The sequence below is a fragment of the Triturus cristatus genome, chromosome 10, assembly GCF_964204655.1.
Source record: "Triturus cristatus chromosome 10, aTriCri1.1, whole genome shotgun sequence".
Taxonomy (NCBI): domain Eukaryota; kingdom Metazoa; phylum Chordata; class Amphibia; order Caudata; family Salamandridae; genus Triturus; species Triturus cristatus.
Genome location: NC_140593.1, coordinates 909,378,932 through 909,393,165, shown reverse-complemented (window position 1 = coordinate 909,393,165; position 14,234 = coordinate 909,378,932). Strand labels below are relative to the sequence as shown.

General features: G+C 43.2%; 1 protein-coding gene and 1 pseudogene across 2 annotated transcripts in view; both read right to left on the bottom strand.

Annotated features, from left to right (window-relative positions):
- LOC146796239 (uncharacterized) overlaps positions 1 to 6,289 on the bottom strand; it is a 97,338-nt gene extending 91,049 nt beyond the window's left edge. Inside the window, exon 1 of one of the 2 annotated variants that reach the window (XM_085628733.1) lies at positions 5,848 to 6,289. In XM_085628733.1, coding sequence (XP_085484859.1) covers positions 5,848 to 6,201 — 354 coding nt within the window. In that variant the 5' untranslated portion in view covers positions 6,202 to 6,289. The remainder of the gene's footprint in view (positions 1 to 5,847) is intronic. The other variant, XM_085628732.1, reaches the window with a different exon arrangement.
- Positions 6,290 to 8,833: 2,544 nt separating this feature from the next.
- Positions 8,834 to 11,226, bottom strand: LOC146796238 (E3 SUMO-protein ligase KIAA1586-like; annotated as a pseudogene).
- Between the last annotated feature and the right edge of the window lie 3,008 nt (positions 11,227 to 14,234).

Sequence of the window (14,234 nt, the reverse complement as noted above, 5' to 3'; positions counted from 1 at the left end):
AGTGAGGCCTACAGGCTCACTTATGTAAAGCTCCACTGCTGTGTGCTTAACTCACCCTTGGTCTACATCAAGTTAGTAAGTAGCGCTGGGCGGCACATGTGTGTTGTATGCATGTGCTGAGTGTATGTGTATCTATGAATGGTACAGTACATGGAAGATTCTGGGTTCCATTTTGGCAGATTCAGGACAGACTGTAGAACCACGAGTAAGTAGAGGAATCCCCTTCAGACGGATTTGCAGATTGCTATATTTCTGTAAGCTGTGTGGGACACGCATTGGAGGAAGAAATTCTACGCTCTTCAATACACTTCAAAGGGTGCTTTTTGATTCAGAGAAAGGCCATTGTAAAGAGGCCTGGCACATCTAAGAAAGAAGATGGGGCTGAAAAGTGAAAAGCAGGTTTACGGCGCCTAGGGTATCCTTTGTATGCAGATATCACTGTGGCTGACATCCATGTGCAATTCTATAGCCACTCTCATGGCCTGTGTGGTGAGGCTATATGATTTGGAGTCACTACAGCTGTGACAGACTGCTTTCTGGAGAAAGGGCAGGACAGTGGAGTGAGCACTTCTAAAGGAAGCAGACCCCCAATGCAAACGCCAAAGGCACAGATGCTAAATCACATTTTGTCTCATGGCTCATGGGAACATTGGCGTTTTCTCTAAGTTAGCATGAGCACGTTGCAGCTTGCCTGTTGCTTTGCACATGTTACTACATGTCTTTGTTTATGTAACACTTTCTGTGGCTGCTTTCACATGAGAACTCATCGTTGTGTTCACTTTCTGCAGGTCCCTGGGATTTAGTCTGAACTTTGTCAGCAAGATCGAACAACAATGCCCCTTGTTATTTTGTTCTGGTCAGCCCTTAGCACCTAGACAAAACATACCGATGCAGCTGTTATTTGGGACAACGTACTTTGGTCTTAGGGGGATACACGAATAGGTAGCACACACTTTGAGAGGGACCTTTCAAGGGAGAAGAGCGAGACAGGACCTATGATGTAGATCTACTCCCTATGGGCTAAGGTATAGGGTCTGTTGACAAAGCCCAGAGATCTTCTAATATATAATAATGCTGCTTCTTAGCAAGGGGGGGAGGTTAGGCTCTATTTTCTTTTCATGACATCTCCCTTCATGATATAGGGACTGGCTGCTATGCTGACTGTATTTGTACTGTGCATTTCTCTGTTTGTTGTGACACGTATACTGCATGTTAGGGCACATTAGTTAAAATAAATATTTTAAACTGTTTTGTGTTGCTGGCAGATGTTATTGTGGACAAGTACAAGAGAGTGGGCGAAAGGGTGTGTCTTATTACCGCGATTCCTGAGAGATCTGGAAGTATTGTGTTCTGGGGTGTCTAATCATTTGTTTTTCTGTGAGTGAGTAGGAGAGCAAGTGAGACACTATAGCAAGTCGGTCCTGGGCTCATGGGTACTAAGGTGGTAGGATGACTCAGTCCCTATACGCCAAGGTCCTATAATCCTGCGCATAGTTCTGCTTTCGGGCAGAATCCCTCCAACAATTTGGTACCTAGAAAGGGACAATAATAAGGGGAGCTTGAGGCCCCCAGAATTGTCATCTGCCAAGCTGCCAGTCAGGCTGTGTGAGGATAAGCTCAGCAAGACTTCTGCCCGTGACTAGGGCTAGGGACTAATGCCTGCTAGTCTTCCAGCGAGCTGAAGGAACATCACCAGGGACATCCAAGACTACCTGATCTTGGAACCTGGAGCAGCAGTGCCTGCCTGCTTGCCACGACCAGTGTGCCTTGTGAGGAAGAGGAGAGCACTAGAGGGAGCAAGGTCCAGTGGGATGTTCTGGCAAGTGTATCACTGTAAAGAGGTGTGAGGAGTTGGCTGCTGCACTGATCGGGTCATTGCCCATGTGCTGGTTCCAGTTGGTGACCCCGTACACCATTGGGGGCCGAAGTGAAGTTAGCCGTGGTCAGCATCACTGCTGTGCTGATCGGTCTGTAGCCCTGTGCAGAGTGACGTTGGCTGGCCCATATGCCAGGAAGGGTCACAGTGATTATTACTGCCATGACAATTGGGCTGTAGCCTGCCTGGGTAGGAAAGTCGGTGACCCAGTATGCCAAGTGAGGCCACTAGAATGTTACAGGGACCTTTGCCTGGTTCAAGCTATCCTCGTGAGGAGAGGCTGCTGTGTTGACCTGTGTAGGCCAGGGACCCTACTGAAGATTGGAACGGGAACAGCCTACCTCATACCTGTGGGAAGGACAAGAGGATTATACGGTCTCACAGGAGGAAGCGCTGTGGAGGCCAGCCGCTCCTTGTAGAGCTGAAATACTACTCACCAACAGAAGCTGCTACCACTCCCCTCGTTGCCTCCGGTCATGCCATCCTTGCAGGAGGGGGAAAAACTGGATGCACGGCCGGAAGGCCCCGGGGAAAGTTGTTCCACTACATAGCACTTCGGTGCTCTAACACTTATGAGTTTTATCAGAGTCAGAGTGGGACTCCTGAGACTCAGACTACTAGTGAAGCCTAACCTCAGTGTTGCCTATTGTGAATGGGGAATAATCACTACCGCTAGTGAGAAGGAAGTGGGACTGAAGGACCAGCCTATTGAACACTAGAGCCCTGACCTCAGGAAGCTGTGTGTTTTTTGTGTATGCCTTATTTCACTTTATGTTGGTATATAAATCTCCTTTTGTTATAAAAGAATGTATTTGATTGGACAATCATTTATTGCTGGAATTAAACATATTTTGAGTTGTGAGCCTCTGTTCACCTCCCCTGTATCTATCTCCCTCTGAGAAGACTTGGACTGCTAGACCCACGCTACCACTGAGAGTCAAGTCTTGAATGGGTATTTGTCCCAATAGCTCAGATCCCATGGTAGGTCGGGCCTCCGGATATCAGGAATCAGGAACTCAACCACCATGGTTGGGCCCAGTAGCTCCTGCTTGCCCTGTGGCCCTCTGAAAGGGTTTCTGAAGACGCCATAGTACTAATTCACAGTAGACTGGGGAAAATCCTAGCCACGTTACTTTCTAGTTTGTACTAATTAACAAATCAGAATTTAATAAATTACCCCCCACCAACCATCTCAAGCCCATGAACAACCTTGCCTCAAAGGTTGCTATGCAAATGTCAATGTAACTCATAAGTGGTCTATAATGATCATTCATCTTCTTGTCTTTCAACTAACAATACTATATATCCTTCCAAATAGTACGTTAGTGAGGTATATTAGCAAAACGCTACATTCAAAAAGGCAAAATTTGAAAAAAGTATCAAATTGAAATATTTACTGCTTAGCCTTGTAAGATACCCAAGGGATACAGACATAAACACCTTTGATGAATCCCTGAATTTTGATCTGAGAAGGAATCAATTGTTCTATACAAGCCAGTTGGAGAAACGCAAGATAAACAATGTGTAAGAAGTCTAATCCAATAAACAACCTGCCTCTTGCAGCAGCAACTACAACTGAAACCCCCAACAGCAGAAAAGGGCTGCAGAAACCTGCATCACATAGTGGACCATTCCATAACATTTCTTGCCCTACAAAAATAAAAGGTATATTACTTTTTTATTTCTTTCCTTATTATGTCTGAAGAACATACAGTCTCCTTTCCTTGTCTCTCACTTCCTAATGCCAGTACAGACTCAGACTCTATTGACAGCATCCAGTTAGTGCATGACTGAGAAGACAAAAGAAAGTAAGACAGGAACATCGGTTGCCTTTTCATAAGGATAAAAGTGCAATAAGAAGGAAAAACAAGTGAAGTGGCGATAAAAAAGAATTTTCAGCAAAGATGAAAGTAACGGACATGAGGAAATTGGAGGGAAGAAAAAAATCAGTTCAAAGAGTGTGGATGACATGAAAGGATGAGAGGACGACAAGGAGAGGTGAAGGAGAAACCGAGAGGAAGAGCGGGACAGAAAAAAAGAAGCAGAAGCGAGAGAGAAAGAGGAACATACGAGTTAGATGGGCAATAAAATCTGATATGTCTGGGGAGGGATGAAAGAGCAGTATAGGTGGATAAGCAAAGCACAACTCGAGCCTGGCTCTGGTCAAACTCCCAGCTCTCGTCCAATCCTTGTGTCAGGGATTTGGTGAACTACAACAGAGCCACGCACAGCACCCCAGGCCCTTCAGCCTTTTGTTCCTCGTTACTAAAAGGGCTAAGTTCGTAAGTGAATGGTGTTTTGTGCTTGAAGGTTTCCCACTGTAATGTAATCTGAACATTCTGTGGTCTCTTTTTGGTCTTAATTTACCTTTCTTGGGGAGCTAGACGGTTGTGCTATGGAATATCGAAGGCAGGATATCGACTGCAGCAGACTACCATCACCAGAATATCGAGGGACAAAATATCGAAGATGGAAAAGCACAAAGGGAGGGATTTATTGTTAGTACTTACTCATCTGCATGAAGGATAGACAATGTATACAAACGGAGCTTTCGATATTCTGTCCGGTATTCTCCTTCGATATTCACAACCTACACCTGCGCTTCATTTTGTACCATACTGAACACGTACATTTTTTAATTCACATGTTTTTCGGATTTCGTTATATATTCCAAGTATTAATTCTCTTTTGCAATTTTGTGGATTTTGATTCTACACCTACTAACTTTTTTTCGGAATAGTGCGTTGTATACAGATCCACGATGTTTTATAATATAACACGTATTTTGCAGGTTGACTTCATTGAAGACAGTGCTTTATCAGGGTCATTGGAAGATAATGAAACACACAGCACAGTTCTTTGGTGTTAAACCTCAGACAGAAGGCTGAAGCTGTCTAGTGGCTGAAATGCAAACTTAGCAACCTGGAAACATGGGCTCCTAGTTACAAATTTGACATAATTGTGCGATTGGTGCAAATCATTTACGTCATTGCGCCTCGTTTTCCTTCATTGTCAAATTTGAGAGCATCTTTAAGTAATTCGGTTCAGGATATCTGTTGTACAAATCCCTCACTCGAATACAGTTTAAAACTCTACATCTGAGGCACACTTAGGGGCATATTAACAAGCCAGGCGATAAAATTATCGCCGCTTTAGTGGCAGAAACGGCGATAATGGGCTTAATAATATGCTCTAAGGAATTCCAATTGAAGCCCATGTTAGACGTCCTTCACATCTAACATGGGCTTCAATTGGAATTCCATAGAGCATATTATTAAGCCCATTATCGCCGTTTTAGCGGCAGTTTTCTGCCGCTAAAGCGGCGATAATTTTATCGCCTGGCTTGATAATATGCCCCCAAGTGCACACGAGAAACTGCTTAGCTCTGTGTTCACTCAATGGTGCAAAACAAAATGATGGTGCGCCACCGCAGAATCTGGGGGCATATTAACAAGCCAGGCGATAAAATTATCGCCGCTTTAACGGCGATAATGGGCTTGATAATATACTCTGTGGAATTCCAATCGAAGCTCAGGTTAGATATCCTTCACATCTAACATGAGCTTCAATTGGAATTTCATAGAGCATATTATCAAGCCCATTATCGCCGTTTTAGCGGCAGTTTTCTGCCGCTAAAGCGGCGACAATTTTATCGCCTGGCTTGTTAATAAGCCCCCTGGTGAGGGGGCCCCTAAGATTCGATGTTGACAGATACTGCTTGGGCTGAATGGGCGGCCCCCGTTGCAGGGGCCCATATTACGCCCCAACTATAGAGAGGCAGAGGGGAAAGATGAAAGGAGACCTAAGAGAGGTAGGTCACACGGAGAAAGAGATAGAAGAGGTGAGCGAGAGAAAAAGAACAAGAAAGAAAGAGGGCAGGAGGGAAGGAGAAAAGAGTGTGCCGCTTGCAAAAAGTCCGATAAGAGTCAATACGTTAACTACCAAACGAAAAAATAAAAATTCTCACGTGCCTCATTGCCCTTGGTCCCAACATCCAGCAACTTGGAGACAGAGCTCGTGTTTCGATCCCCGTTGTAGGTGTTCACAGCTTCCACGATGGAGGTTTCCTCGTCCCTATTCCCAAGTGACGCACCGTAGCCACCTGACGCGAGCGCGAGCGCCAGAACCGCTATCCACCACAACTCCATCCCCGCGCGCCTTCTGACTTTCTGTGGTAGTTGACAGTGCTTCGTCGCGCGGGAACCGCCTCTCTTTGGCTGAAGGCTGTGCATGCTTGGCCTGGAATGCGGTCTGCCCAGAGAAAGACTGACACAGGTGATTTTCCGTCCAGACAGGTGACTGTCAGTCTTATGTACCCGAAACATCGCCTCGAAGGGAAGCGTGCCAGGGCTAGACAAGGGCTCCGGGCACTTCGGGAGCCCGACGGCGCTGCGGTGAGGTAACTCCAGGATTGCACAATGCCAGCTGTTTCAGTATGTTTGATTTTCATCAGGCTTCGCCTCTTAAGCGCTTTTGTGTATATAAATAAACAGAGAGGTAGATACTCAGAAACAGGCAAGGAGGGCATTGTAAAGTCGGCGAGATAGACGTGTTTACTTTGTGAACCAGGAAATGCATGTATTAAATTAATCTACCAAAAAAAGAGAGAAATGGAAAACACAATAAAGCAAGCATTGTCAAAGCCAATAAATAGGTTATGCCTAAACTCACTTAGGACCTAATGTATTGTTAGGGCTACTGGAAATATGCGCCAGGAGAAGGTCAAATTATGCAGCAGGGCTGAGTAAAATATGCGCCGAGAAAAGGCTAAATATGCGGCGAAAAAAGGCAAATTATGCGGCACAATGCGTCACATTTTGTAATAGTTACTTCATTATTTATTCTGTCATTTATAAACTTGGTAACGCTGTTTGGACAAATGGTTGCACTTCATTAGTACCAGTTTAATACCTAAATATCGCAAAAAGCAACAGAAAGGTGACCAGTCCAGCTTTGCAAAGGGCCTTCCACTGCGTGGCAACACGTGTCACTATTTCTAATGAGGTTCTGTTAAGAATTCCACTACAAATTTAGATATCTTTAGGGTGCTGAATAAGCAAAAGTATACACATAGTGAAAGAGGGAAGTGAATCCAATCTGGTGAGAGTGCAATCTGAGCTTTTATGTCGCCACAATGCATTCTGGTTATTGTAGTTTGGGCTTTCTTCCATTAAACTAATTCACTATCAAAGCAAGGAAAGCTTTAGGACTTGCCACTCACTATTAGTCTTCAAGAGAGCCATCAAAATAGCATGGAAATCAGCTTAGGCTACCCAATGCGTTATGAGCGAAAGCCTGGTGTTTTATCAAGAGGAGAAACAGGGATTGTATGGATGCCAGTTACGTCACTAGTGGGGCAAAGTGCTATCAACATAAGGGCACAAGCCTAATTTGGACGATAAACAGTCAATGATATCAGACATGAAGGAAACTGCCTTACCGTGTAGAGAAATAGAAATAGAAATGCTTAAGGGGCTTGGCAGACATGCATTGATGGAGTGATGTCATGGGAAGGACGGGCAAGCCACAAACTTGAATGCAACCCCCCAAAAAAGGAATAAATAAATGTACGGACTAGCAAACAGAGAAGGGCCATGCAGCGACTCCAGTGAGATGGTGTGAGGGATGGGCAAGACACAAACTGGAATGCGATGCTAAAAAAATAAAATAAATAAATGTACAGACGAGCAAGCGGGGAAGGGGCAGTGCTTAATTTGTAAAATTTGAAGTGCAGGTGCTCAAATCTTTGTCAGAGGCCACACCTACTTTTTCTTTGGCTCCACCCACTGGCTCCACCCACTTCCGCTATTAGCTCCACCCACATCCTCTACGGGCACAGCGAAAAGTCAGATGAATTTCAGCAAGGGAGCCTGCCTTCCTCATAGTAAGGTTTTGATAGGAGGTTCCCCTGCCCTGTGAACATTTTCAAAAAGATTAAATCAAAAGTGCATTTAAAGCACAATTTTGGAATAAATTAGATAAAATCACTAATGCATTGGACAATTCCAGTGCTCTATGTGCTAATTTGGGGAAAGGACAATACTGGGGTAGGGTATGCCCTTTTTAATAGAGTCTATGAGATCAAAGATACAATGTTTACATAGCTTATGTGACAAAATAAACCAAAATGTTGTGAAAACAAACACTAGTCAAATCAGAACAGATAAGCTGAATAAAATCATGAAATACACTTGAATGAGTCACTGTCACTTCCAGTGGCCCAAGGGGTTTGGGATTCATAAATAGCAGAGTTAAAGCAATTACTTTTAGAGAAACAATTAAAAAAGATGATTAACAATTGGGCTTGCTACTATAACTTACTCCCTGGCATGGAGCTATATGTGCATTTATTAGACATTCTGAATAGTAAAAAACATGGAACTTAACTGGCGTTTCCAAATGTAGTTCTGTATCATACAGCCAAGACAGAGATTAGAAAAGACGCATATATACTCAAAATATGACTTTTTAATTAAAGATTTGTATATTAACAAAGCACAGAAAAATGTCAACTCCCCCAAAAGTCCTATAGGTACCTAAGGCAAAGGAATAGGTAGTGTCTGCCTGGGCAGTTTGAATTTCTGTTTGTCAAGTCATACCCATTAGTGCAAAATGACCATAGTACCATACAAAATAGAAATAAAGGCAAAATGACTCAAACTAAAATATAGATAAATACAGTCAAATAAATACATACATGTTCTAAAATTAAAAACGAAAAAGAATTGTCTCAGAAAAACAAAATAAATAACATATATAAAATATAACAATATATATAACATCCAAAAAAAAGGAAGAGATATAAATATAATAAATATTAAATAAACAAAGTGTTATAATTTCAAATAAATAACCTATATAAAGTAGAACAATAATTAAATATCCAAACACAGTAAAGCCTAACTTTTTCAGAGCATTGCAATGACACGTGTTTTGTCAGTTGGAATTGGCTAGCATCTATTTTTCTAGAAATGCCCACAAACAGTTTAAATTGCTTGAGCATTCCAAGTCTTCCTCTTTCCTTGCTTTACTCCTAGTGTCATCAGCTGCTCTTCGTCCTTTTGCAAGCCATGACTGAACATAAGGGATGTGGTTGAATCTCTTCAATGGTGGGCCAACAAGATTTAAAAACATTAAAGAACATGTTGTTTCAGTCAGCAATGATGCTCTTGTAGATGTGCAAATAAGATTCATTTGAGAAAAGCCGCGCTCACATTCTGCAGTACTGATTGCAATAGTGTGTAAGGCCATCAAAAGCTCCTTGAACTGCCTTTTAATTTCTTTCCCTTCAGATTCCTTAAACTCTCTGTAAGCACGTATAGTTTCTCGACTGGCAATGTTGAATCGTTTACACAGAGACTCAATGTCACTTTCACCATAAAGAACAGGTAGCTCATCAGGCCAGTACTGTTTGTATAAAACTTTCACTTCGCTAATCAGTGTATCATACTCTGCCTTTTTGTGAGTCGAATTAGTACCTCCTGTAGACAACAGACGATGTCTTAGATTTTCTGCAAGACTACGAAAAAACTGTCCCTGTTCAATGATTTTATCAGTGGTCTTTCCTTTGTGCAGCATCACACCTTGGAATATATTTTCTTCTATGCCCTTTTTATACTGTGAGAAGTGGTTCCCTTGCCTGTCTACCATTGCCTCAAACACTGCAATTTGCCGTCAAATAGCTCGATGAGCATCAATGATTGTAGACTCACGTCTCTGTAACTCGAGTCATAACTCTGATAACTCCTGAAGAACATCATACATGAGCCCAAGATTAGCAACAAACTGGATAGATGATAACCGCCTTCCTAGGCCTGTGTACATATTTCGTGTTGAACTGTCACGGGAACCATCATCAGCTGCTCTAGTAAAGTGCTTGTAGAGAGCAGGGTAAGCATTCCAAATAGCCTCCACTGTTCTGAAGCTTGATGCAACCCAACGAGTATCTAACACTCGACCTATTCTGCAAAGCTGAATGTCTAGAGCTTCTGCACATTCTTTCAGCTCCAAACGGTTTTTAACAGATGTGGCAAATAGAGAATAAAGCTTATCGAGTACATTTTTGAAATGATTGTAGCGCCAATATCTTTCATGACATCATGAACGGCAAGTTCCAGGTGATGTGCTGAGCAGTGCCAGGCTACAATATTGGGAGAGATTTTTTCTTGCAACCTCTTCACAACACCACTGTGGCGGCCAAACATCACAGAAGCTCCATCACAGGCAACAGAAACCAGGCATTTGGAGAGAAAGCCCTCACTTATGTTAAATGGATCTTTTTTAAGTGCAGATAGTAAACTGTTTACTATGCCGTCAGCTGACAAATCACTCATCTCAATGAGGTCAACAAAAATATTAGCTGGGGAGTCCATGCCAGGTAGCTGCATTCGCATGTACACAATTAAAGAACTTTTCCTATTTAATGCAGTGGCTTCATCTAGTAAAAGACTTACTTTTGGGGAAAGTTCAATAATTTTGGCAAATATCTTCCTCTTCATTTCTGAGGCTATGTGGCGCTGTATGTTTGAGCAAGCTACATTGGAGTGCAAAATTCGCCCCATATCTAGTCCATTCAACTGGTGACAGTCTATCTTGGTTTCAAAACGATACGCTGGCCTATTCCGCTTTGCTTCCTTATAAGCTACCCGGAATATTCTGGCTGTTGCTGACATTTGTAAAGATTGCGCTTTTGCAGTTACTTTCAATAAAGGATCTTTTTTTGCATTTTCTATGAGTTTTAAGGTTGTAATATGAGCCTTGCTTTGTGCATGTTCTCCAATCTTTTTCCTCAATGATTTCTGCTGCTGTTCTATATTGGTGCCATATGCCTTCACAGTAGACTCAGTCCATTCTTTGGACAATTTCATTCCCCTGGATTTCTCAGCACCAAGATCACGGACTTGGCGACACACAGAACAGCCAAGGTTAGGGCCTTTAACAATTAACCAGGGATGCTTGCGTTGGAAATATATTTTTTGGTCATGTTTCCAACCTTTAGGAAGAATACCTTTCCTAAAAACTCTGTCTGAATGTGGTTTCAGTGATATGTTAAACTGTTTGCTAGTGCTTGCTGTTTCCTCTGTCTCTGTATCAATTTCCACAGCATGATGCTGCTCATCTCTAAGAGGACTATCTTGTGTCTTTTCTTCTGTAGGGGTGATAACGCTGCTGCTAGTAGTGGGGTCACTCTCATCCAGTGCCTTCTCTCGCACTTCTTCATCTTCCTTGTTCCCTTCATCCACTGGAAGTACATGGTCTTTTCTAGCAAGTTTGCTTGCAGGCTCCTCATCATCTTTGGGCTTAAATTTTGTGAAGTAGCTTGAAATCTTCTTCTGTCCAGTGTGCGACATTCTAGGGAAGCAAAGTGAAAGAAAACACGCTAGACGTGCGAAGTGCGATGTCAATTCGTCTAAGTAACATGCACAATTAATAATTATTTGCAGTTTGCACCAAAGACATTTCTGCATCTGGACATATATTACCATCCATGACTGACTACAAGTACAATCCAAATGGATCCTCCTCCTACTTTGCCCACCCAAATTCAGGCCTTTTCCAACTCATACTCCTGCCTGCCCTGCAGCGCTCACTCGAAAGAGACACAAAGTCTATAAAGTTTGCCTCAATTTTAAGCTTTGGCTTCCGGTATAACAAAAGCAGGGTGAGGTGGCAGTGTGCAGAGTTAGTTACACACTGCGATTCACAAAAAATAATTAATTGACACTCGGGGCCGGACTGGGAACCCAAAGCAGCCCTGGCAAGTTTTATTACACCAGCCCCCATACGGTGCTTAGCATACGAGCACAGCAAGCTTAATGACTGTCAGAGGTGTTTGGATGAAGGGGAATTCTCCCCTCAAACATTTTGCAAAAAGAAAAACCAAAATGGTGCACAACATATTTTCCATTACATATTTAGCTGTATCAACTTTCAAATCATAGTAAATCATAAATGATGACCTGACATAAGCACCCTGGCCAGAAATCATGGAAACGTCACACAAACGCACCCAGGCCAGAAAGCATAGAAATGTCACACAAAGGCAACGAGCCAGGTCAGACAGCATGGAAAAGTCACACAAAGGCACCCTGGCAAGAAAGCATGGAAACGTCACACAAAGGCACCTATGCCAGAAATCATGGAAACGTCACACAAACGCACCCAGGTCAGAAAGCATAGAAACGGCAGACAAAGGCACCCAGGGCAGAAAGCATAGAAACGGCAGACAAAGGCACCCAGGGCAGAAAGCATAGAAACGGCAGACAAATGCACCCAGGGCAAGAAGCATAGAAACGGCAGACAAAGGCACCCAGGGCAGAAAGCATAGAAACGGCAGACAAAGGCAGCCGGCCCAGGCCAGAAAGCATGAAAATGTCAAAGACAGGTACCCAAGCCAGTGGGCCTGGAACAATTTTCAAAGTGTTGCTGCTGCCCTCAATGTTGCATCACTGAATGAAGTCATAAGATTGAGAAAATGCAAACATCACACTAAGGACAAACATAGCAAATGAGCCTTGCCCATTCCGGCGGAGGTGGTGAGAGTGTGGTATGTTGCAGTGGAGCATTTAGAAGCCCACTGCTTGTTGAGTGGTGTTGGTGAACTCAACTGTATGAACCAAATCTTTCCACAATCCTAAACTCACCAACCCCAAGTGCCTCAACTTCCTGCTCTATCCAGTGCTGTGGTAGAATACCTGCATATCGGCTGATGCTTTGGACAGTTGAGTGGCTACCAGAGACATTGCTAGTTGTTATTTGTTAATGATATGTATGTAGGAATAGCTCTACGAAACAGCAGTAATGATTCAAGATGGCGTAACATAGGTCTCTGAAGCAAAGTGAGTCCTGTGAGGAAGACACAGGTTGTATAGGGACCATACTCCTGCCGTCACATTCGGTATGTTTTCTTTGGTACCTCCAGGGCTTGGCACTTTAATTTAAGGCAATCTCAGGAATGGGCTAGCGAGGTGAGCCGTCATCCCTGGAAATGGGGAAAAAATGACTTACCCAGAGACAAAATGCAGACCGTGCCTTGGGTTAAGCAAGGCCTAAAGGGCACTTTGCAGGCAGCATGTAGGCCTGTGTTTATTGTGAAACGGCAAGCTATCCCGAGTCTCTCCCAGAGATACTGTGCTGGCAGAGATTCTTTGTTGAGATTCCTGCAACAGTTGTGTGTTGTAGCTACTATTAGAGTGTATCAGTGAGGGATAACTTTACATCTATGTTCGGGCTTGAGCACCTGTGCAGGCTTATTTAAGACATCATCAAACTTACACATTTGATAAATAAACTTCAATGTAATGACATTCGGGAGTAAGAAACGAAGTCCTAAAGTAGATAATTTGGACTACAGTTTTGTTGCAGGCCACACTAGACAAATATTTTTTCTCCGGAGCAAAATAGAGACATTTTCACCATAACCTTGTTGTCCTGTAAATTAAAAACATCGCTCAAAGTTGTTGAACAATCACAGATATGTAACGCCCAGTTTGGGAGCATAATGTAGCAAAGTCCCCAGGATTTGCTCTCTTGCTTCTATTTTTCTCTCTAAATCTCACCGCCACGCCCCCCGGTCTACCTCCAACTCTTATTGTCTTTACTTTAGTTTCTCTCTAGTCTACCTATCCCTCCCTCAACACCCTGTCTTTCTATATATCTTTCCTTCTCTCCTCACCCATCTCTTGCTCTGTCATCTCTCTCTTGGTATGTGACCTCAGGGCTCACCCCTCTTTACCTCTGTCTCTCTCTCTCTGCTTCCTACCCTTTCCTCCCTACTGGCATCTTCTAAGTTATTCCTCACCTCTCCTCCCTCTTGCTACCATGCTTCTGTTTTGTGGCTGTTAGTAATAAGGAAGTTAAGAAAGTAGAGAGGCATAAATAAACTTCATGAAGGCCAAGGTATTTGTCTACTTAGTAGACACAAACTGCAGCTCTGCCAGTATCCGCCATAAATAAAAGCAAACAATTCTTGAGAAAAATACATCCGCACGACTCACTGAAGAAAGCCAGTGGTACGAAAAGTTCATGGGCCGCCTGTTTAATCAAATGCTCAGGCGGCGCACGTTATAGATTGCTTTGAAGTTCGCATCAAATTAATGGAGGACACTGCAAGGCTTATGGCTGACGCTGACCTACTCCTGTCAGTCTTTTTGCACATCATCTCTTTTTTTAATACATATTAAGGTGCACAGCAGCACTGAGTGGAGAATCTCTAGCCGCTCCATCAATGGCAGTGCATTGTGAATGATGATGGCATGTCCAATGCATAAACAGTAATATCAGCCTGCCCTGTGGAATCAACAGCAATCCACATGGGTGCCATATGCTGTCTATATAGCACTACAGCAGTAGCGCGGAC